Source organism: Hylobates moloch, unplaced genomic scaffold, assembly GCF_009828535.3.
Source record: "Hylobates moloch isolate HMO894 unplaced genomic scaffold, HMol_V3 SCAFFOLD_1, whole genome shotgun sequence".
NCBI classification, from domain to species: domain Eukaryota; kingdom Metazoa; phylum Chordata; class Mammalia; order Primates; family Hylobatidae; genus Hylobates; species Hylobates moloch.
Window position 1 is genome coordinate 213,991,905 of NW_026652276.1, and position 26,211 is coordinate 214,018,115.

At 39.7% G+C, this 26,211-nt stretch overlaps 1 protein-coding gene across 2 annotated transcripts in view; it reads right to left on the reverse strand.

Moving 5' to 3' along the window:
* CHCHD3 (coiled-coil-helix-coiled-coil-helix domain containing 3) overlaps positions 1 to 26,211 on the reverse strand; it is a 294,025-nt gene that overhangs the window by 262,513 nt on the left and 5,301 nt on the right. For both annotated transcript variants that reach the window (XM_032761772.2, XM_032761774.2), the window contains exon 2: positions 19,608 to 19,695. In XM_032761772.2, the coding sequence (XP_032617663.1) occupies positions 19,608 to 19,695 (88 nt within the window). The remainder of the gene's footprint in view (positions 1 to 19,607; positions 19,696 to 26,211) is intronic.

The window sequence follows — 26,211 nt, forward strand, 5'->3', positions numbered from 1 at the left end:
AGACTTGGACTCAATGTAAGCTTCAAAAATATTGCTACCAATTCATTTCACTTACATTTTCCTTTTTATCTATGAACATAGATAGAACAACTCCAATAAACATAAAATGAATATTCTAATGCATAGGAAAGCACTTTATCACAGCTTAACTGTCAAGGTTATTTCTTAGTGGAACATAAAACCTTAAAAATAGGCCAGGCGCAGTGGCTCATGACTGTAATCCCAGCACTTTGGGAGGACGAGGGAGGTAGATCACTTGAGGTCAGGAGTTTGACACCAGCATGACCGACATGGCAAAGCCCCGTCTCTGCTAAAAATACAAAAAATTAGCCAGGCGTGGTGGCACGTGCCTGTAATCCCAGCTACTCAGGAGGCTGAGGCAGGAGAATCACTTGAACCCAGGAGGCAGAGGCTGCAGTGAGCCGAGATTGAACCACTGCTCTCCAGGCTGGGTGACTGAGCAAGACTCCATCTCAAAAAATAAAATAAAATCTTATAATTACTAGCATCTTAAATGCAATAAAACACAATATTTCAAGCACAGAGAATACTGTCCAATGTTCTTGAAAAGTTCCTTCAGAAAAAGACCAAAGCCAAGCCAGAAAGTATAACAACAATTACACCTGCTAGCTTTAAACTTCTCCAAACACTGACAAGGTTCTTGTAAGCCAGTAGGGGCACTGCAACATTCAAGCAGCCACTTCTTGAGGCTGCATTTCAGAAGGCAGGATCTCCATCTCCATTATAACATGTTTCTGCCTCATAACAGGGCAAGCAAACAGTGTGGGGAGACAGCATGACACACACACCCCTCCAAACCAAAACAGCTGCTCTGTTAAATTTAGACCTACCAACCTTGACAGTACCCTTTTAATCACTATTTTTTCCCTAATCCTCTGGAGTGTTTTTTTTAAACCTAGAAGCTGCCAACAGCATTTTTCTACTAGCCAAGTTATTCTAAGCATCATATCCAAATAATGCAACATAAATAAATTCTTCTAAAGCAACAGATTTGTTTAAACATATACTCTTGCACCTTGATAATTTTTATTTTTTTCTAATTTTTAAATTTTATATATTAGTTCTAGGCATACACACATATGTATATGTATGAATGAATATTTAGAGATAAAAGTGCATTTCAGGCTGCTTGAGGATAAACTTCAAAAAAAGACAATTCTCATTTATAAATGTTCACAGACATATACAAATAAGCTCATAATTATAACTATATGTAGCTATATAACTATAGCTGCAAATCCAATCATTCGTTCAAAAAAATGTTTTGTCCAAGTATAATCGCAGTGTTAGGAAACAAAGACGAATGAAAATGGTTCTTATCTAAAAAGCTCAGATTCTATCAAGGGAATCTTAGAGATAACAGTCCATTCCACCATCTGACAGATAAGAACACTAAGGCCCAGAGAAATAAAGAAACGTACCCAAGGTAAAATGGCCAGTTGGTTATAAGGTTGAGATAGAAGTATTTCTAGTCAGTAATCTGATACCATGCCAATTTAGTCTCTACTGATTCAACAATGTTCTAGGCATTAGGTTAGCCCTGAGTTAAGTATTATTCCAATGTTATAAAGAGCCCCATGGTGACTCAGGGCTAGCTGGTCCCAAAACCTGAGCCCCCCTCACTGTATCAATTGCCTCTGTGCTAACCATTCTGCAGCTACAGACCTTCACAGACTCTGGCCTCTGTCTCCCTGAAAAATGACCTGACACAGCATCAAAGTATTTCCATGTGCAGGTACTAAATGCTCCCTCCCTCCTACATAAAGTTTAGTGGAGGAGAGGAATGCAATCATTGATAACTTTGAAGCAGAGAAAAGCAAAAACAAAACACCACCACCATCATACTTGAAATAGTGAATAAACAAAAGCCAACCAAAATTATAACAACTATTATAAAAGTGAATTGTTACAATCCCTTCACGTCACTGTCCAGCCACGCCAGCCCTGGGCAAAACAGCAAGCAGGAGAAAGCTTGCCTTTGGCATTAGCCTGTACTGCAAAAAAACTTCAGTGACTAACGAACTGTTAAAATGTTCATACTAACATATCTGTGGTTGACACGTTATTTTCTTAAGTGACAAACACACGTACACAGACACATATTTGTATGTATACAAATGTTTGCTTGTAATCAAAACTGCATAGAGACAATAACTGAACTCAGATGTTGGAATCCAAAATTGATATTTCAAACCCTCTTACAAGACATACGGAAAACCTGTACAGAAAGGAGCCAACCTTGACCGCAGCTATGGAAAGCCATGCCAACTCTTCAGGGGTGCCACAGCTCATTTGCATATTCATTATTAAAAAGTGAAATGCTATTTGGGTTTCCAAGTTAACCCACAAACCCATGATAAGCCTGAAGAATTATTCTAACAACAATATTTCATCTGTACTCATTCTTTCTTTGGGAAAATGCATTCTAGATCCCTTTGTTCCATAATGGGAATTGCCCAAGAAAGACTAGTGGCTTTAGCACATAGCTCCTATCACTCTAAACTTCCTCCAAATTCACACGGCATTTTCTCTGTATTTTTCTCTTGGCAGTCACTGCTTTTTACAATTTCTTAATAGTTGCTTATTTATAGCTATGTTAGCCCCTGTCACTCTTGGACATCACAAATACAGTAAGAGGCAAAGCTGAAGGCCAGGCTCAGTCACGTCAGGGCTTAAATATCTATCAATATTCGTGCTCCTTCCACCTAACCACAGTGCTGGCTGGCCATTTATTCAATAGGTGTCTCAGAGCAAACTCTTGGGTCATGCACAGGAGGGATGGGGACTATTTGCAACACTCAGAGACTCTCCCACCAAATCCTGAGGCCTCTGCCTCTCTCTGGTCTAGTGAGCACTCAAATTTATACTTAGAAAGACCTACTGATTCAGCCCAAGCCAATCCACTGAGCAACACTCTGCTAGTCACGGGATACGTCATGAGAAGCCAAATATAATACTTTAGCTATCAGAGAGTCTATGAAGAATCCCTAGTAACAATCACATCTGTGGTGAAGAACCACCCACTTCCACTATTCCTTTAAATCAGGGTCAAGTAGATTGTGTCTCCCTCCCAAGACGTTAATCTGAAGCATCCCATTCTTCAAAATAGTTGGCAATTATATGAAAAAGAAAAATGCATACATAATAATGCTAAGTGTCCTAAAGAATGACTCTGGTGACAAAGTGTCAGAAAATAACTGTTTTATTTAAGTTACTTGATGATGATCTCATTCAAGATTTCTTGTGGTTAACCGCATGATAAATACCTTCTGGCTATGACCTTTGTTCATTTTTAAGAGGGCAAAATTTTGCATGAATGAACACACAAGAAAAGATGCTCCCTGCTCTTTCATCAACACAGAAACCACTTGTCCCCACAATGTGGAAGAAAAAAGAAAACGCATTAAACAATTTATCTAAGGGCATGTTTTATTAATAAGTATTGCTTCATAAGTGCACAAATGTTATTTTAATATAAAACATACTTTTAAAAATAAAGTACCTGTTAATGAAAAGTACAAGATCAACAGGCTAAAAAACAAACTATACCTACCTCTTCATTCTGAAGGTGACAGAAAAATAGCACCATTCCTTCTACTTCTGCCAATGCTATGCCTTTTTATTAAGATAAAGCAATATATTACTCCCTGAAGACAAACTTCTTCAATGACTTGAAACAAAAATACACTGTCCAAATATATCCAACAACGACATTCTGCTAATACTAAAATAACTTAGTGCAGTACTTCTCTGACAGAGAGAATGAGGTCATTCTGCATAGGCTCACAAGAATTCCCTCTCACACTGCCTTGCATCTCTGAAATGGTTAATGAAGTCCCAAAGCTCATGCTACGAGCTCCCAGTCCAAACTTCAAAAAATAACAATGAATATTATATAATGCAAGTCCCTATGTATATATGGTAAACATAAAAACAGGAAAAAAAACGCATCTAAAGATACTTTTGTTAAAATTTGACAAAATTTCAAAAGTATTTCAAAAGATTTATTGAGACAAAATGTGTATAACGTAAAATTTACCCATTTAAAGTACCATGCAATGCTGTTTAGTATATCCTCAGAGTTGTACAACAATCAGCAGTGACTCCCTATCCTTGTTACCACCACCACCCCAGCCCTAGGCAACCACTTCTGCTCTTTATAGATTTGCCTATACTGGACAGTTCCTATAAATGGGATCATTTAGTATGTGGTCTTTTGTGATTGACTGCTTTCATCAAACATGTTTTTAAAGTAGAAAGTATTCTGAAGAAGCTGGGGATGATCACAAGCCCGTCCATTCATTCATTCCATTGTCAAGTGTTTCTTGAGCACCTTCTACAGGTCAGACAGATGCCATATGGGTCACAAAGGAACCAGGGGCTCTCAGGTATGCCTTCTGCCCACAAGGAGCTTAATGTACAGTAAAGGTGCTAACACAGTTATAAATAAGTAACTGTTTTTAAAATGTAGAGGGGCCTGGCATGGTGGCACTCACCTTTAATCCCAGCTACTTGGAAGGCTGAGGTGGGAGTATCACTTGAACCCAGGAGTTTGAGTTCAGCCTGGGAAAAACAGTGAGACCTCATCTCTTTAAAAAAACAAAAATTATGTATTCTTAATATATAATGATATGTATATAAAATATACACATATAATTCTGCATATAGTTATATGTTTATAATATATATAATAATTAATTATAATTATATTATCTATGTAATTAGAATTAAATAGTTGAATATATTATATATAATTGTTATATATTTATAATTAGTTGTATTATATATTTGATTATAACTAATTATATTATATAATTATAATATAGTTGTTATATAGTAATCATTTTTTATAATTGTTATGTATTATTATAATTTATTATAATATAATTATGTTATATAATTAATTATAATTGTTATATATTTATTATAATTAATTATAATTCTGTTATATATTTAGTTATAATTGTTTATAATTGTTATGTATTTATTATAATTAATTCTATAATTGTGTTATATATCAAATTATAATTAATTATAACATAATTGTTATATATTTAATTATATTATAATTAATTACATATAATTATATGTGTGTGTATACATAAAATACTGACTGCCAAGAGAAAAATATAGATAAAATGTCATGTGAGTTTAGAGGAAGGCAAATAGGATCAAGAAAAGTTCTGTTGAGGCGACTTTGGAGGTGATATCTCTCCCTCACTCCTCCCCTGCCATACTCACACATATACACTAATTAAAAATAGTATAAAGATGTAAGGATAGAGCCAGGGCAGTGGTTCACACCTGTAATCACACCTGTGCTTTGGGAGGCTGAGCAGAAGAATCACTTCAGCCCAAGAGTTAGAGACCAGCCTGAACAACAGAGTGAGACCCCGTCTCTACAAAAAAGAAAAAAGTCTGCCAAATGTGGTGGTGGCACACACTTGTAACCCAAACTACTCAGGAAACTGAGGAGGGAGGATTGTTTGCACCCAGGAGGTCAAGGCTGCAGTGATCTATGATCACACCACTGCATTCAGCCTAGGTAACAGAGCAAGACTATGCCTCAAAAAAAAAAAAAAAAAAAAAGATGTAGGGTTAGAGCCATTTACTATAGAAGCAAATCCCCACACCTTAGCTTTGTCAGTCTATTCGTATTAACTCCTTGTAACCTCATCTCCCACCAAGTACGTGCATTTCAAATAAATATAACTAGTTATAATTCACAGAAATCACCAAGCCCTTTATGACTGTAACCAATGCACCCATCTCGCACATCATCCTTCTCCCAAGAAATGCCCTTTCTCCTCCTCGTCCCCACCACCAATTCCATCATGTCTGATTGGTAAACTCCTATTATTCCTCCCTCAATATTCAGCTCAAACATCATCACCACCCCTTTCCTGAAGTCTGCCCTGACCGCCCTATGCAGAGTTAGTCAGCAGTCAACCCTCTATGCTACTTGTGTATCTCCATTACATCTCTGAACTATTCATCTTTGAAACTCTGGCACTTAGTACAGTGTCTGGCACATAGCCAGTAATAAATAAATAAATGTTTGTTGGAACAAGAGCACAGAAAACCAAATGAAAGCCAAAGAGGGTAGACAGAAAGTAATTCACTTGGCAAGAGTCAATGTGGAACAGGTAAAAGGTGGCAGTGAAGTTATGATGCTTCTGTGTTAAGAAAAAAAGAAAAGGATACTTATTGATCACCTGCTATATTTCACTCAGCATGTGTGTATTTTCTCATTTAGTCTCCATGACAACCATGTGAAATTGGCATTACTCCCCCCATTTTATTCTGAAGAAAAATGAGACAACTTGTCCATGATCACACAACTATTAAATGGCAAAAGCCCTTTGAACACTAAACATACACCACATGAGCTCTCTCTCTCTCTCTCTCTCTCTCTCTCTATCTCTCTCTCCTCTATTCAGTGGTGATTTAACTACTACCTTTCCATTTCCCATTTGAAGAACTGGGGTTCATTTCCTCTGTAGCCCTATTTCTGAAAGCACACAGTCACATTACATCACTGCCAGTAAAGCACAGATGGTGATTTCAGTTGGCCTTTGCAATTGGGTCTGGTTCGGTTGGTTCAAGTCACACCTATTGAGGCACATCACAGATGATGCTGCAGGGCTGGGAATAGGGAGGTGTTTGTTCAACTAAAATAATTTTACTTGGATGAAGAGAAAAAGGTAGTTCTCAATCAAAATATAACATAGCCTTAAAAAGTTTCAGTTCAGGCCAGGCTCAATGGCTCATGCCTATAATCCCAGCACTTTGTGAAGCTGAGACAGAAGGATGGAATGAAGCCAGGAATTTGAGACCAGCCTGGGCAACATAGAAGATCCTGTCTCCACAAAAAAAATTAAAAATTGGCAGTGTAGGGGCACCTGCCTGTAGTCCCAGCTACTCAGGAGGCTGAGATAGGAGAATCCCCTTGAGCCCAGGAGTTCAAGGCTGCAGTGAGCCATTACCGTACCATAGCACTCCAGCTAGGGTGATACAGTAAGACCCCGTCTCAAAAAAAGAAAAAAAAGTTTCAGCTCAAAGTCCTATAATCAATCATGAACAATTTTAAAAATCACCGTTTTTAACAAGTTTTATGTCATCACTTTTGCAAATGTCATTTTTGCAAAAAAGATGAACATGGGTTATGAAATAGTGGCTATGTCAGTAGAGGTATGTTTAATAGGACAGGAAAAAATAATTAGAGGAGATAATTTATTATTTGTATGTTTATCAAGCTTGAGCAAAAATACTTTTTCATTATACACATACATACATAATTTTCATTAAAGATTTTTTATTAAAAAAATACGTCAAAGGTCAAAGAATCATGAAAACAGGATTATAACTTCCCATAATCTTATAATACCCACTCTCAAAAGTTTCTGAGATGGAATATTAAAGCAACATTTTTAGAAAAGTTTTTAAAAGATGTCACAAAAGCAGTGTATGGGCTCAATCCCATGAGATTCCCAGAGAAGACAACATGTTATTAAGAAAAATTAAAGAAACATATTGTGCTCAATGAATATCTTTGCTGTCCCACAAAATTAAACAAAAGCTGCTTAGCTGGCCTCATTTTTCCTACCAAGGAAAAACAGGTGATTGGCCTTACTTTTTACTGTAAGTATGCATGCACAGTTACAGCCATCTCTTCTTGCTAAAAGCACAAGTTTCTTTCTTTTTTTTTTTTTTGAGATGAGGTGTCACTCTGTCACTCAGGCTGGAGTGCAGGGATGCAAGCATAGTACACTTCCAAGCTCGATCTCCTGGGCTCAAGGGATCCTCCTGCCTCAGCCTCCCAAAGTGCTGGGATTACAGGCCTGAGCCATCACACCAAAAAGTACAAGTTTCAAGAAGGGAAATGAATTGAGGGCTGCTAGAGGTATTTTGTTAAAATAATTTGTTTAAATAATTATAAGGATGATATTCAGAATCCGTAACCTAGCTGGTTGCATAACAAAACAATGTTTTTGGGGGAGCTGTTGACCTTAAATGCTGCTTTAATATTTTTGATTTAAATCAAATTTATCCTGATTTTAATAACTGATTTTCATTTCATTCCTCAGGTCCATTCTCAAAACTGACACACAGCAATCGATATTTTATCTTATTGTTTAAAGTCATGAGATGACCACTATGTCAACAAAAAAACAAATTGCATCTGAAGAATTTAGTGTAACTACCAAATGAAGCCAATCTGACATCATTATACGCATTCCCTGTGACTGTAGCACACGGTGATGAGGTGAAAAGGAAGCACTGGGTAAAAGCCCATATGAGCTAAAGCAAATTCTAGAGGTTTTCTTGGCTCTTTATTACTTAGGGCTCCTCAGATGCTTCTGTGTGTTTGAGCACACAGGGAGCTCCCTGAGCTAGCTCCCTGGTCTCCCAGTCGTCCCCACACTGGGAGGACTGGCCCAAGCATTGGGCCTTCCTTCCAACCCCTACTCAGAAGCCAAATCAAACCACAACCTTCCTGGGCTTACAGACACCAAAGTCCCCAGACTTCAAAGAGCAGGCCTCAGAGGCTTGAGGAAATGAATGATGGCAGAAAGACCACTCTTTCAAGAAGAAAATAAGTTATGATCCTCAAGTGAGAAGCTGAGATCAGACATGAGAAAAGCCACACAGGAGAAGATACAGTGAAGAAAAGCTCAACTCTCAAGTGTCCCAGAGTTTTGACAACAGGAAGAGAGCAGGGGGTTCTACTAGAAAAGGGAGCCAGGGGTAACTTGTTTTCCAAGTTAAGGACCTACCTCTAGACATCCTAACCAAACCTCACCTAAAACTCCTAACCTAAAATTCCAGGGGGCAAAGGTACTAACGTCACATTAACTTCGACCCAATGGAGGAGGAAAGTGAGGAGGGTAGCAGGAACTGAGAGTGGGAGGGTCCGAGAAGGGAAAATCCCAACTCACTTCAGCACTCACCAAAACTTGTCAAGTCTACACAGATGATTTCCTTTCTAAACTAAATTAGTAACTAGGAAAAGGACATGAACCTCCACATCAATGTTTCCAAAGCCAGAGCTCCGCTCCCTAGCCAGTCCTCCACAGACTCGTACTTTTCCCCAGATGGTACTCAAGAAAGTGCCTCTTCCAAAAGGGCTTCCTTGGGTCTGCTACAATTGAGACCTGAAACTGGCATTGTATAAGCACCATCAGGAGCCTGGTGAAGACACTCACACCCATGCCAGTGGAACCAACCTAAGAGAAAGACCCCTTTTCCTGCTTACCTCTTGGTGGACACAGGCACTTGTACATATCAGGCTTCATTATCTGATTTGCTTTAGCTCACACATTCCACAAACATTTATGAGGCACCTAACTTTATAATATGGTCACTGTGGCTGAGCGTACAGAACATGGGAAGCGAACATTCACTTCTTTCAAAGGCTCATAATCAAATGGGAAAAACCGACAAGTAAACACGTAATTACAACACAATGAAGTACATACTATTACAAGGATCAGTACTAAAGAGAATTAGTAACACAAGAAAAGGAAATTCTTCAAAATGGTATCAACTTGGGAAGTCCACACTGAGAAGATGAGGAAATGGCTCTTGAAGGAAATCTCCTCGACCCTCTAAGACTTCTTCTTTTCCTGCTTTGCCTAATTATCTGGCCTCAACAGGTCAATGTTTACCTGCAGCAAACACACACAGTTCTATAACGGCTTCTCACCTCGGCAAAGAGAGCTCAGCACCACAGCAAGGGGGAGTGCTGACGGAAGTGCCAGAAGAGGAGGTCCTGGGAGGACCAATGAGAAAATAGAAGCTGTGGGATCTGGAGGAGAGGGGTGTGTAACGGGCAATGGCAGCACCACGTGACGTGTGCTACGAGAGACGTGCACAGGGTGCCACGGGCCCACACAGGTGGGGCATCTCACCAGGATTGGGTGTCATGAAAAGTTTCCTGGGGTAAGTGGTTTCTAGGCAGGGATCTGAACAATGAGCAGGAGTTTGCCAGACAAAAGGCAGGTAAGAGTGAGATAGCGGTGGGGCAGGGCTAGAAGTTGGAACAGTATTCAGACAGAAGGAACAAAATGGTCAAAAACCCAAAAGGAGACTGGGTGCGGTGGCTCAGGCCTGTAATCCCAGCACTTTGGGAGGCCAAGATGGGTGGATCACCTGACGTCAGGAGTTTGAGACCAGCCTGGCCAACATGGTGAAACCCCATGTCTACTAAAAATACAAAAAATTAGCCGGGCGTGGTGGCGGGAGCCTGTAATCCCAGCTACTCGGGAGGTTGAGGCAGGAGAATCACTTGAACCCAGGAGGTGGAGGTTGCAGTGAGCCAAGATTGAGGCATTGCACTCCAGCCTGGGCAACAACAGCAAAACTCCAACTCAAAAATAAAAAAACTCAAAACGATAAGTCTGAGGATATACAAGAACTTCAATGTGACCAGACGAAGTAGTTCAACACGACAGACAAAGGTCTGTCTGCCAGCAAGTTCCTGTATAAAAGCAGTATATGGGCTCAATCCCATGAGATTCCCAGAGAAGACTAGCGCAGGAGACAGATTGTACAGGACGTTGCTGGCTATGTAAGAGATTTAGGCTGCATCCTAAGAGGAAGGCCGGGGTGGGGTGGAGGCCTCAAGTTTCTAACAGAAGAATGGCATGATTAGTTTCATGCTTTGGAAGGAAACTAGGGCTGCAGTGAGAATAGACCGGGGAATGCAAGACTAAAGGCAGGGACCCCAAGCAAGAGACTGTCAGGGTAATGCAGGAAAAAGACAATGGTGGCCAGACTGCAAAGCATAACATAATAAATTGGGAAATGCAGAGCAAGGCTCTACTGCTACTCATCAAATACAGACAAGGTCTGCAAGTGACCCTTGCAGGACTATAGCAATGATGGGTGTGGACAAGCAAAAAAAAAAAAAAAAGCCCTATGAGAAAAGAGCAAGGTGCATGTGCATGAAGTGAGGAGGAAAGCAGCTGCACTTACTCAGCTGACAAAGGAAAGAAGTCCTGCCAACACAGTGAGTACACAGGGGTTGGGTGCTGGCAGCCGTGTACTTGCCTACCATGCAATCTGTCAGATGTTTCAAACACTTTGTATCTTTATAGTAACGTGAGTTATCATGACTACCCTGTAACTGAAAGTAATTTCAAGCTCCAATCATTTGATGCTGGCTAATTAAAACCCATATTTCAATTAACCATTCATTCAGGGGAAGCAGGGCATACAGAACCAGAATATTGTCGTAAGCATGCCATAGCAATTCAGTGATAAAGTTTGGAGATCCTTCTATAATGACCCACATGGGTTCCCAAGGCTTTTCAAGGAATACTCAAGTACAGTGACAGCTGTCAACAAAGTGTCAAGTAGCCCTGGGGGCAGAGAAGGTTTAAAAGGGGGACTTAAAAGCACTCACTGTTCCCTGGTAGCACTGATTTGGCCTAATACAGAGCACTATAGGAGTGACTCTGAATAAACCAGGGAGGCAGGAGAGGGTAAAGGAAAGAAATGAAATGGTAGGTCAGACCTTACTTTAAAAAAAATTTTTTTTTAACAAGGAAAAACAAGATCATCAACAACAATAACCTACTATTTGGCTGACAGCTGGAAAGTCAATGGATTGATTTTGAACATCTCTGCTTGCAATAGGAAAATGTACATTTGAAACTCCCTTGGGCAACTTATTATAAGAGATTTGGGCCATCCAGATGATGCTCTCAAATCTGTCAAATTCCAAGAAAGGCAAAAATATTGTTAATATTGTTTACAACAAATGTATGAAATTTAAATCAAAAAATAGTATTGCTAAGTATATGTCCTATGCTTTATATTCTTTTAGTTTTGCTTGAATAACCAATGCCGTATTTTATTTTACAAATCTTGAAGCATGACTACAAAATTTATATCACTGTTTTATCTAGTTTTCTTAATAGTTTTGGTGACACCCATGATTTGCTTAGTTATGACAAGTAACAACACTTGTTCTGTGAGAAAATACAATCCACTATCCCATAATTCCATTTAAAGTTAGTGTCCAGAATCTACGGCAGCAAAAACGGGGAGCTTCTTTAAAACACCGTCTTGTTTCTCTGCTGTCATTGAAATTACTAGGTCCTAACTCCTGAGTCAACTTCCAGCTCCTGAGTACTATGACTCCATGACATTACTATATTTCTAATCTACATTATACAACGTAGCTAAGAAAACAGTTGCTTCTTTCTAGTAACTTAGGGGCAAGTAGGGAGTGTCCGGCCCACTTGATTTCATACCACCTAGAAGCACCAATGCAAAGTAAATTATGCTGCTGCGGTCACAAGGGCAGGGACCTCTGAAGACATAATATAAAGCAGCTGAAGCCAGTGGTTAATCCGTTAACTAGGAAATCAATGGGTGGAAGTTCCTAGTCACAGAAAACGATCGGAAACTGATGTTTCAGAACTTACCAGGCTTTTTCTCTAGTTCATTCCCTCTCCCACTGCAGCACTTTCTTTGTGTGACTCCCTTTTGACCATTCCAAAATACCACGGAATACAAAACACATTGCTAATGACAAGAAAGGAAGTTTTCTATGCCCTCCTCTCAATTTTAAAATAAAGTCAGCCTAAAGGTTTTCTAGATTCTCAAGAATAAATCCAACATAAAGATGAATCAAGTAGCACAGAGAAAAGGTGCCCTAGGCCTGGGGAGAAAGGACTGAAGCGTTGAGTCAAGGACTGCCACTACCCATCCACGGAGCTGTGGTTACCATGTCCAGCCAAGCCCTCCTCTGCCCTGCCACTCTACCTAGACCAGGCAGCGGCTGACCTTCCCGATCGCTAGTTTCCAACTAGCATCCTTTCTTTTCCTTATCCGTCCAAGGATCCACTTGCTTCATTCACCTTCCCTGCTCAGAACTCACTTGTTACGCTCTAGACTGCCATGCTGTCTCACGCATTTGAGGGCAACTTACTTATTTTCTTTCTTTCTTTATTTTTGCAATAGGGCCAATTATGGACAAACAAAAATGCTTATGGGGCTGCTTCTTAACTGAAGATGAAAATGGCTTTATTTAGTACTATGGCGGAAAATACATATTCTTACCACTCTGATTTGTTTATTGGATATAAAAATACCAATAAGAAAACCAGCACTATACTTTTAAGAATAAAAATGTTACTAATATCTGGGTATATCTGAAGGCGCAACTAATGTAACTTTCCAGACTCGCATCCTAAAATAAGATGGAACAGCTCCGTAGCTGCCCAGGCCCTATAGGATAGAATTAAACTCGTTGACTTCAACCTACCCACCCGTGAGACCCTACAAGAAACCTTTATCTGAATTAATCTGGTCTGTGTGCTAACTCTACTGGGATTACCTTCCACTCTAACCCCCCTCCCATCCCCCTTAGCCTCAAGTTTGGCTCGAGTTCCCCTGATGGCAGGCAGGCCTGCCTGCCAAAGCTCCTGACACTCTTTCTCTAAATTCCTAAAGCACTTTCCATACCTCGTATACATTCTGTCTCACTCACATGTTCATTCACCTTCTCAAAAATATTAACAGAGGAGGCGACTGAACTAGTACTCATTCACTACACTGTAACATTAAATATACTTTGACCAAACTAGTAATTCCTTGAAGGTAAAGATGGCGGCCATGCTAACACTTGTTGACTGATGGAACTAACCATGAGTTCTTCAACCCTAGACTGTTGGCAGATTTCTTTTTCAGAGCAGAATATGCTGACTTAGAGAATTAGATTTAATGCCTTTAATTCAATAGCAATTAGGTTTCTTACTATTAGGAACAGTCAGGCAAATCATCCATTACAGCCCACAAAAAAAGTACAGAGTTCAGACACTGGCATCCACAAAGTTTCACATGTTAAAAGCTGGAAACCTAGACGTTCAGTTCTTGTAACTCGAGTCAAAGGAATAAGCGTATTTTCTCTGAACTCTCCCTACAGTGTTATGTCTAAATGAGCCTTCAAGAGCTGTTTAAAAATAACTAGGAGGGCCAGATTCTGGGAGAAAAATACACAGAACTTATACATGAATCTGTTTCCCAAAATTGGCTGTTTAGTTTAGGCTGTGCTATTTCCTGCTCAAATTGGTTTCCTGCAATTTGTTAAGGCTGCCAAATACTTAGTGATCTCAGTGATATACTTAACACAAACCGGCAAATCTTTCTTATTTTTCACAATGACGAGAAATTTACAGAGAAACTTCTACAGTGAGGATGATAATAAAAGTTAGGTCATTTGTCTTGTTTTTTTCCAGATTCATCATTTTTATCTGGTTGCCAGTAGCTTACGAAAACAACAAAACTTCTCCTAATATCATTTCCTATCTGTTTCTTCATATTGATTTGGGGACAGTTTCTTCAGCGGTAGGTAGGGTCAACCATGAGAGGTCTGACCTCATTATAAGCCAGAAAAACTAAAAGATCAGGTTGGAAAGGAAATAATCAATACCCAAAATTGATTTTTTTAAATCAAAAGATGTAAGATGTTAATGAAAAGGTAAGTTTATAACTATATGCAATGACATCTCCTTATGTCAGCCTAAGAAGAAAATTATCTGGTGTAAAAGCAAACCAATATAGTTGAGATAACGCAGCAAAAAATTTGAGGCAGCAAGGACACAGTTAAGTTATTTAGAGCACATTCATTTATTAAAGTGGCATTACAATCTGCTGTGTGTCACACAGTATATTATTTTGCCCAAACAGCTTTACATGCAAATACTTACTGCAACGAGCCATTGATCTGGTTCAAGGTTTAGCAAAAAAATTATATTTTTTATGAAAAAAAAGTTTCAGTAAAGTCTTCAGAGGAACCCACTTTCAAAAATGTCTTCTCAAAACTATTTTTATGACAAAATTGAGTTCCTATATACAGAAATCTTTCTAGGGCTCTCAGTTCATCAAATACACTGCCCTATATTCACACATATGAATAGCCTAGGGCTGGTATGACTAAGAGTCCTGTGAGAAAGAAGGCTTTTTAATAAATACTTAAAATTCAACTCACATTTAATATATAATTTACTTCACACTGAAAAATGTAAAAAAGGCGAGTGACATTTTTATCAATACATTTTTGTAGGCTTGAAAAATTATTTCATAACACATCTAAATTTTAAATCATAAGAAATCTATTATTGAGTACTAACTAAAACCCCTAAATGAGACAAACTCAGAGCAGAACATAAATTTTCAAGCTTCCTGGTTTTATAGGCCTATTTTTTTAATTCTAAGAAGAATAAATCTTTGTTAATTTACACATAGTTGAATTGCATTCTTAACCTAAAGAGAGATCATTTCAAAATAGCATGCCAAATTTTAGTTCTTTTCTTGGGTTAGGTTGGAAAGGGTGAGAGAAATCATGTACTCAAAGAACCTGTCCTATGAGCCTTGTTGAGTCTTTTTCACATCATGGTGCAGATAGAAAATAAAAAGCACTGGTGTATTCTAGATCAGAGCTATGCAACAGAACTGTCTGCAATAATATAAATGCCCTATATCTACACTGTCCAATATGGTAGTCACAAGCCACATGGGGTTACTGAGCATAAAATGTGATGAGTGCAACTTCGGAGCTGAAGTTTTCATTTGATCATTGACTTAATTTTCACTTAACTTTTAAGAGCCACATGTGACTAGTGGCTACCATTTGGAAAGTGTAGTTCCAGCCAGACCACTAAAACACAAGATGGCATACTTTTTTTTTTTTTTTTTTGAGATGGAGTCTCACTCTGTTGCCCAGGCTGAAGTGCAGTGGCGCAATCTCAGCTTACTGCAACCTCCACCTCCCAGGTTCAATCGGTTCTCATCCCTCAGTATCCCGAGAAGCTGGGATTACAGGCATGTGCCACCACGCCCAGCCATTTTTTGTATTTTTAGTAGAGATAGGGATTCATCATGTTAGGCAGGCTGGTCTCAAACTCCTGACCTCAGGTGATCCGCCCACCTCGGCCTCCCAAAGTGATGGGATTACAGGCATGAGCCACCAAGCCCGGCCCACAAGATGGCATTCTAAGAGCTTTCAGTGCCCAGGCTGGTCACAGCGGTCATGGACCAAAGAGTTCGTCAGTCATTTCAAATGGGGAGTGATAAGGGATGGGTCCCTCAGCAAAGCCAGAGCTCTTCGCCTCAGTGGCATGCTCTTCGGGCCAGACACACCACAGGCACTCAAAGAAAACCTTCCGACCCATCCCCACTCTCGCGAAATATCAAAACAACCCAAGAAAGAAAACATTTTCTCTCCTTCCACTCACTATTTGAGAGCCAATATGGGAAAAAGCTAGAACAACAATTACTTATAGACAACAGCTTCTTTCCTTAGTTCAAGCAGAACATCACTAAAAAGCAGCTCCTTCATTCCAACTAGTTTCTGTCACATCCTTTCTAAAGCAAGATGTCATTCAAATTAAAATAAGACAAAGTGGTTAACAGCATTTGCTCTGGAGTCAGACAAACTTGAATGTAACTCTCATCTCCATTGCTCACCAGCTGTGTGACTTTGGGCAAAATAATTAATCACTTCAAGTCTCAGTTTCTTTCTACATAAAATGGGTTATCATAGGTCCTTCTTCATAGGGATATAAGGATGAAATGAGATAAGACATACACAGGATTTAGCAGAGTACCTACAATGTAATAAATTTTAAGTGTCATCTATCATTAGTTCACTATATTAAATCATCACCATCATCACGCTAACTCCTTAACACAGGAGGTAGGAAAAAAAATCTACCTACAACAAATCATACTTTAGAACAAATTCCAATTTTAAATGTATCCATATATCATCATTCTTTTTTTAACACCAAGAAAATGTTTTAATTAAACTACAGAAACAATGGTTATAGCACAGAATATTCATAAGCAAAAAGATACACCACGTCATAAGTACTTACAAAGTTACAAACCATTTGCTTCCTTAACATTTTCCATATTTTAAGTTTATACACGTAGATATGAACAGATTCATCATTCTGAGGAAGAGGAGGAAGCAAAGGTATATTTATCGTCAGCTAGATGTGCTCACTGTATGCAATGGTATTTATATGCAAGGCCCAAGTGACCGGAAGTGCAGTTGTTGGGCATTTTAATAAACTGGACAGCCATTCGTTTCTGCATGACAAGGCATCTTCTTAAGCCAAAATATTTGATAAACTCAATTTCAGTATCTCCTAGGTTTCTTTTATACTATGTTTCTACCTCTCTTACAGTCTTATTATATATGTAGTTTATCTGTCAAAAAAAGAACTTTTTCCTATTTTTGCATCTTTTCAAAATACCTGGCTTGGCCAGGCGCGGTGGCTCACGCCTGTAATCCCAGCACTTTGGGGGGCCAAGGCAGGCAGATCACAAGGTCAGGAGATCGAGACCATCCTGGCTAACACGGTGAAACCCCATCTCTTCTAAAAATATAAACAATTAGTCAGGCGTGGTGGTGGGCGCCTGTAGTCCCAGCTACTTGGGAGGCTGAGGCAGGAGAATGGCGTGAACCCAGGAGGCAGAGCTTGCAGTGAGCCAAGATCACGCCACTGCACTCCAGCCTGGGAAACAGCGAGACTCCATCTCAAAAAAAAAACCTGGCCTACTTATTTGCATAATAGAAACATTCAATACATTTCACCTGAATTAAATGTATAGAACTCTCCAGAATGAACAAAAGTAGCTACTTTTAAAATGGATAATGCCCTTAAATTAATTCAACAAATGATAATAAGCACTTACTAAGAAGCAGGTTACACTATCCTAGGAGCTGAGAATTCAGCTGTGAACAAACAGATGAGGAACAAGGTCCCTGGAGCTTCTCTTCTAGTGAAGATAGCAGTCACAGTGAATAAGTAGAGGAAGGCTGATAGGAGATGATGAATAATGTGATGATGTTGGAAGGCAGACAGGGATCAGTCATGATATATGATGGAAGCCCAGGGAAGCAGCTCAGACTATATTCTGTGTACCATGGAGAGCCACCACTGGGACATGACTTGACCTGATTTGCTTTTCTTCAAAAGACTGTGAGGACTTCTGTGTGCACAGCACAGGGGGGAAGAGTGGAAGCAGGGGGCCAGTTAAGACACTTCTGCAGAAGACGATGGTTATCTATCTGGATTGGAGATATAGCAGAGGAGACGGATGCAAAAGGAACATATTTAGACATGTTTTAGAGATGGAGTTGACAAGACTAGCTAACAGTCTGATGTAAGGAGTAAGGAAAAAAGAAAACAAGGATGAATCCCCAATTGGGGGCTTGACTACCTGTGCCATTTACTGGGAAAGACAGAGAAGAAAAGCAAGTCAGGGGGTGAAAATAAAGGTTGATTTGGGATATGTCAAGTTGAGGATCTCTAAGGGGAGATTTCAAGTAGGCAGTTGTCTATTATAATGTCTGGAATTTCAGGGAAAGGTCAGGGCTAGAGATATAATTTTGGGAGTCACAGGCACCTAGATAATGATTTCAAAACCATACATTGGGACAAGATTACTTAGTAGAGATCAACAAAGAACCCTGGCCTGAGGGTTGCAAGTAGGGTAGAAGGAAAACCAAGAGTGTGGTCCAGAAGCTAAAACAAGGGTTTCTAACAAGGAAGGCTTGCTCACTTTCTATCTAGCATTAATTAACTGTGAATCCTCAACTCTCCTATTAAACAAGAAGCTTCAAAGGGGCAAGAACTATATCTTATTCATCTTGGTACCCTCTCCTCTAAACTTATCAGAAGCTCAATTCATGTTTACTAGGGGCGGGGGTCAGTTCATGTTAGTAAGGGGCGGGGGGGTGGGGGTCACAACTGGCCCAAGTGAATGGCATTTGGGCAGGAACTCATCTTTCTCAATTTCACAGTCTATAGCCAGATTTCCCCCTTTCTGATAAGTACAGGAAAATCTCACTAAGTCGAAAACTAATCATCCCAATTATTTTCTTGTTTCCATTTCACAATAAATAGCGTATCTATCCATCAACTGGGCACTATCAAGAACAGTGCTGGACACATAGCTGGTGCTTAGTAAAATAGTGGATTAACAGATGAGTGTGGCAGGAGAGAGAAAAGGGAGAAGAAACAGAATTAAGTCTCTTATCCAGCAGGATCTACAGATAAAATTAGGCTTAATAATTCTTTATGGATTTCATTTACCACCATATTTCCATCAATAACTAAGACTGACTATGACAAACTAAATCTTTTATAAACTTAGAAGAAATTTATTAGAAAATAAAATCATTTGGAATACTTCAAAATTTGAAAATAGCAAATCAATATTTTCTAAGTTCAATTTTTTTAATAAATATTTATTCTTAAATCTGTACTATCCCTAGAAGCAATCCATTTTATACAAAAAGATATGAAGTAACTTTCCAAAGCCTAGTAGAGGATTCAGGAGTGGGAAGAGAAAACAAAATTTTCAAACACTGTTTGAAAATAGTTTCATTCTTAGTACAAAACATTTTAAAAGAAACCCCGATACTGATTTCTAATATTCCTTACAAAAAGCTAAACATCCAAATAACGAAAGACAGAATGCTAGAGAACTTGACTATTGAGTCAACTTTTTCCACCTATAATTTTTCTCCTAAAAACCCTAAAATTAAAATTCAGCAATACCTGAGGCACCATAAGCACCAGAATACCGCTGAGACTTCGAACCAGATGGAGAGGATTCCTTCATTCGATCAATCACATTTTCCGAAAGCTGGAAAAGCAATATCAAAATAAAATCAATTATAAAAGAGCAAGATCGAAAACTAGTGCAATAACATCCAAGTAATTTAGTCATCCATATCCATACATATGACGAATGGCCTAAAGAAATTAGGCTAAATCTAATAGCCATAAAACCAGGAGGAAGAATAATTTTAAGATTTCAAGATGCACCCCACAGCACTACTCCTTTATTTTTTCTAATGCACTGCTAATCGTTCATTATAAATGACTACTCTTCATTTTATACTATGCACAAAATTGTAATCTCTGGGGAAATGTATGCTATCTAAACTTCAACTTTCCTCCCCTAATCCTACACACTTATTTATGCATTAATGGGCCTTAGCTCCTTCCCTCCCTCTAGTCCCAAAGGAGAGTGTTCCTTCCCCTTCCCCTCCCTCCCTCCTCTTCAAAGCTAACCACATACAATCGCTCTTTCAACAGATTTCATGATGCATCAACTATGTGCCAGAAACTAGGCTAGACTCTGAGTATTCAAAATTATCAAGTGCTAAAAGCATAACAGAATAAACAACCCTCAGGCATTTAAATACAACATGAAGAGTGCTACCTGAATGAGTCTGCATGTAATGCAAGTACACAGAAACCACAATGGGCAGCACATGTAGCCAGGCTTTGAAGGCAGGGCTGGAACAGAGGATTAGGGAAGATTTACAAGGTAAGGAGGAGTAAAAGTTAGGAAGAGATGCAGTAGGATAAAAGTGCTCCTGGGCGAGAAAAATCACATTAAAGTACAGATGAGAACCAGAATTTGCCACCATTAGACATCCAAGTGGAGATATCAAGTAAGCAGCTGGCAATAGAGCAGAGGCTCTGAGGAACACCCAGGCTTGCAGATTTGAGAGTCATCATTCCCACAGTTACTACCGCGTCATCCTTTTTTATTTTCTTTACAGCACTTAACCACTATCTGAGACTTGCTTGTTTACCATCTGCCTTTCACTAGAAAGAAAGCTCCGTGAAAGCAAGGATTTGGCTGTCCTATCGTTATACTCCCAGAGCCTCACTAAGCCTAGTTAATTCAATGAATGAATGTTAAATGAATGAATGAAACAATGAATAAATGACTGAAGCAAGAAAGTGGAGAGGGGCATAGTGAAAGAGAAGGTGGGGAGGGAAGGTAGAGATTCCAAATTTTGAAGATTCTTAGTGAACTCTTCAATTGAAACAGTTCGAACTTGATCCTGAGGGTACCTGAGCACTACTGAAGGATTTTAAGCAGGGGAATGGCACGATCAGATTTACACTTAAGGAAAATCACTCTGGCTACAGTGTAGAGAACAGATTGGAGGGGGACAAGAACAGAAGCAGGATCCCTGAAGGAGGCTAAAGGACCAATTAAGAAGCTATTAAGCATATGCCCACACAAAGACTTGCACAGGAATGTTCATAGCAGCATTATTCATAAGAGCAAGAGTGGAAACAAACACATGTCTGTCTATGGTGAATGGATAAACAAAATCTTACATATCCATACAACAGAATACAACTTAGCAATAAAGAGCAGTGAAGTTATGACATATGCTACAGTACAGATAGACCTAAAAATCATTAAGCTAAGTGAAAGAAGCAAACACAAGGGCCACATATTGAATGCTTCTATTTATATGAAACACCCAGAAAAAGCATCCCTATAGAGTAGATAAGTAGTTGCCTAGAGCTGGGGTGGGAATAGGGATTAACTGTAAACAGGCACAAGAGATCTTATTGGGGTGATAAAAATATTCTAAAACTGGATTGTAGTGATGTTTGCACAACTCAGTAAATTCATCAAGTATTGAATTGCTACACAGGAGGCTGAGGAGGGAGGATCGCTTGAGCCCAGGAGGTCAAGGCTGCAATGAGCCGTGATCATGCCACTGTGCTCCAGCTTGGGCAACAGAGCAAGACCCTATCTAGAAAAAAAAAAAAAGTGTTGGAATGTAAACTTAAAATGGATGAATTTCATGGCATGTAAATTACTCTACAACAATTTACTTTAATAAACTTAAAAAAAAAAAAGCTATTATGGTAATCCAGGGGAGAGCACACTTACAAGGTATTTAGGATTTAAAATACTAACATTCACTGAGTGCTTATTATGTGCCAGGCGCTACACTAAGCTAGGCACTTCACTTATTTACTCCTTCACAGGCCTATGAGATAGATACTTTTATATCTCTATTTTATAGGTGAAAAAACTGAAGCATAGCCGGATTAAATAACTGGCCCTGGATCAGACACTTCATCAGTAGCAGAGGAAGGATTCAAACCCAAAAAGTCTGAGTCTCAAGATCCCACTGAAGGCCAGGTGCAGTGGCTCACGCCTGTAATCCCAGCACTTTGGGAGGCCAAGGCGGGTGGATCACGAGGTCAAGAGATCAAGACCATCCTGGCTAACACGGTGAAACCCCATCTCTACTAAAAATACAAAAAATTAGCTGGGCGTGGTGGTGGGCGCCTGTAGTCCCAGCTACTCAGGAGGCTGAGGCAGGAGAATGGCGTGAACCTGGGAGGCAGAGCTTGCAGTGAGATCACGCCACTGCACTCCAGCCTGGGTGACAGAATGAGACTCCGTCTCAAAAAAAAAAAAAAGAGAAATCCCATTCAAACATCCCTCAGTATCACTACCCAGTGTCTGAGTAGATGTAGGAGTAAAGCAGAAGTCATCAAGGAAGACCCCAGGATTTCCATTTCAAGTAATTGAGTAATCCTCCTCCTGTATCAAGGGTCTCCTTCCCATTTTCACTTCCTGAACTCACCACTATCTGGCTTTTACCCTCAGTGCAATAGTGAACATCCTCTGGTAGAAGTCACCAATGACCAAATAAATAACTTTTGATATTTATGTAAATAAATATTTTATATTTATAAAACGCCTTATTTATGTGGCTTCCCTTTAGCATCTAACACCTCTGGCCACTCCCGTCTTCTGGAAAGCCCTCCCTTGGCTTTTCTGACATCCTGATGTCCTGGTTCTCCTAGGACTCTGGCCACATCGTATCTCTTTTGCAGCTTCCCCTTTCCTGCCTACACTTCAATGCTGAAGGGCCCTTCTCATTCTATGTGCTCGTGTACTGGTACTCTCATCCAATCTCTTGATTTCTAACTGCTGTTGATAAACTAATAAATTCCATTAATAAATGCATTCGCTCGAGCTTAAGACCTATCTCCCAGAAGCCCGGTCTCCACACTGAATTGCCTAATGAACATCTTCCTTCTGGCAAACCAGAAGCACCTCACACCCAAAGTGTCCAAAATTGAACTCACGTTTGCCACAAATCTCTTCTTTCTCCTGTGTTCCTTACCTCATTAATGACAACCACCTTCCTAAATTCGAACATAGGGCTTGTTCTCAACTCTTCTTTCTCTCTCATTCTTAGCCATGACTTCATCAATCCCTAAATATTTAATGAATTCCTCTCTTCTCTCATCCCATTTCTCCTGCCCTAATTCCTGTAACATCCGCTTAAAATGATAATGGTAACTCCCTACTTCAAATTCTTCAATAGCTACTGTGTGTTTACAGAAAAATTCAAATTCTTTGTACAGCATTCAAGACTTCATCATTTGGTGATGGCCTAACTCTCCAACCTCAAATTCTACAGTTTTTTTCCTTAATATTTCATATCCTGTTCTACACCCATCTCCTTGCCTTTACACAGGCCTACATTGCCTTCTCTCCTGGCCCCTTGGGAGGGAGTCACCTTTCCAGACCCAGTCTAAACATCGAAGCCTTCACTGACCAAAACAGTTGTCCACTCCATTCCAACCCTGCCTACCTAAAGCTACCATTCCTTGTGCCCACTGTTCCTTTCTCAAACTTCCAATACAGTCTCAATGAAAGAACAGGAATTAGCCTTTCCACATTCACCTTTCTGCCTTTCCACTAGATTGCAAGCTCCTATATATTAAGTCATTCATTCAACAAATGTCTCCCAGGCCAGGCACTAATCAAGGCTCTGTGATACATCAGTGAACTAAATAGTCTATACCTGAACTGTTACTTGTATCTCAGGGCCCAAACCAGAATGGAAGTAAGATGGAAAAGGGAAAGGCTACAGATCAAATGGTGTGTGTGCTCTTTGAAGGAAATAACGACGACTCCCTTCTTGGAAGACAAGAAGACTTTCTATTTGAAAATGCCAGGGCCAGCTGCATCCTTCTAACAACTGACAGCCACTGGGAATGTTGCTGAAACTCATCTGAGAAACTGAGACACATCCTAGAAAAATCCCTGTAAGACTGACTCAATTTATACTTGAGAAAAAAAGAGACCCTGAGTAACATTCAGTTACTGGCAGCATCAAGACCAGAAGCAGTAATTCCCCAATCTCTAGTCCAGTGCTCTACTTTTAATAACACAGCCCTTCAATCCCATGCATGTAATAAAAATATATCACTTCCTCTTAAAGAGGAAAAAATGAGCTTACATTTTTAGAATCTTAAAGCTATTTTAACTGATATATAATATGTATAAATTTCAAAAATCAAGTGTTAGCTATAAGCTTTCATCTGAAAAGTTACTATTTTCATCTGAAAAAAACATGAAAATAATGTTTACCCCAGAGATTCTGTGGAGGGATTTTAGTGTTTTGCACCATAAACTATAATTGGCTACACAAATATGTGGTAAAGCTATTACCCATATAGCTCCAACCACAGGGACTTTTTAATTCATTTTGGTTCATTCTTATCAACTGGGTCTGAGCTTGTACTGACTCCTTCTCTGTAAGGTGCGTGAGGACTAGGCCTACAGCTATTGCAAGCAGCAGCTGCCTATGTCCTGGTATGGGTATAGAAGGTGCTCATTTTTCTCTATCTATGCTCTCTGGGTAGTAGGAGTAGAATGTCTCTTTCAACCTAATCACTAATTTCTTGTTAACTTTTTTTTCTTTTTGAGGCCTCTCTGATGTCCCAAGTTGCTACTTAATGTCAAATTCTCACATCAATTCAAAACATTTCCCAGTGGGGTGTTTGGTTATAGTTCAGTAAACTTGTAAGCATGCTCCAAAGGAGTATATACTAAACCTATTGAAGGCTTGATAAACATACTGTACGGCTGCCTTACTGAGAGTCCACCTTTCTCTTGTTCTTACAATCATTCAACAACTGTATCCTTAGGCCCTTCCAAAGCAGCACCCATGGCCATCTACGGTTGCACCTCTGCCAACTCCAAGCACTATTACCCTATTCCCAGTCTGCTCATAGCGATGTAGATAAGAGGCAATAGTCTTGTTGTGTTACCATCTGTATCCAAAGTTAATGCTCTCTGAGCTGACCTTCCTATTGCAGTGGTAAGTTCAGACCTGTACACTCACCTGATCTCCTCTGTGAACAGGGGTACTCACTCGTGAAGCAGCTGACAAGCTTTAGAGATGCTGGCCAGGGTTATACACACAATCTGTAGCTGTAGAACAACTCATCTTTGTGATGAAAAATGACCCAAAATGGGGGTCGACAGTACAACATAAGCTTCTGCGATGGCAGCCTCTGTGTAAGAAGTATCTTGGGGTCGGGTGCAGTGGCTCACGCCTATAATCCCAGCACTTTGGGAGGCCAAGGCAGGCAGATCATGAAGTCAGAAGATCAAGGCCATCCTGGCTAACATAGTGAAACCCCATCTCTACTAAAAATACAAAAAATTAGCCAGGTATGGTAGCGAGTACCTGTAGTCCCAGCTACTTGGGAAGCTGAAGCAGGAAAATTGCTTGAACCCAGAAGGCGGAGGTTGCAATGAGCCGAGATCGCACCACTGCACTCCAGCCTGGGCAACACAGCGAGATTCTGTCTCAAAAAATAAAAAAATAAAAAAAGTATCTTCTTCAGGAAACATATCTTTTCCTGAACAGGGCACTTGTTTTAGCAAAGCCTTTTACTGTATAATGACCTACACCTATTATACTTGCTTTCCAGACATCTCTGGAATGTGCATCAAGGCAAATACCAAGGGCAATTTACAGAAATTATTTGTAGCAAAGAATAGTGAAATAACCCCCGCACACATTGATACTGGGAATTACACCCTGAGGTCCACAGACTGAGTAGTCCATGGGTCAATTACTCAACTGTATGCAAAACTGTCTGCTTATTGCATGGTTCTGGCCAGAATCCACAGCTTACAGATCCACAGTGCTCTATGAACTAAAAGAGCCACCATTCTAATATAAGGGGCAATCAAAAGAAGCAGGTGGGCTGATATTCAGCCCACTGAACTTGACTGTCCACCCTATTCTCTATTACTCCCAAAGACAAATTTAAGCAAACAGAGCTTGCCAAGTTTAAATTTGTAGTACTCACCACACCAATGTGCTCCACAGAAGGAGAAAGGCCATGTGTCATCTCCTACAGTCTTCCCACTCATCTCTTCCTACCCACCTTGTTTGGTCTCATCCAAAATTCGTGCCAGAAACACCACCCACCAATCCAAAAGAAAGAATTTTCTCAGAAACAGGAGACTGAGTGAGCTGGACAAAGAGAAAGTATTTCTACTCCCAGGGAACAT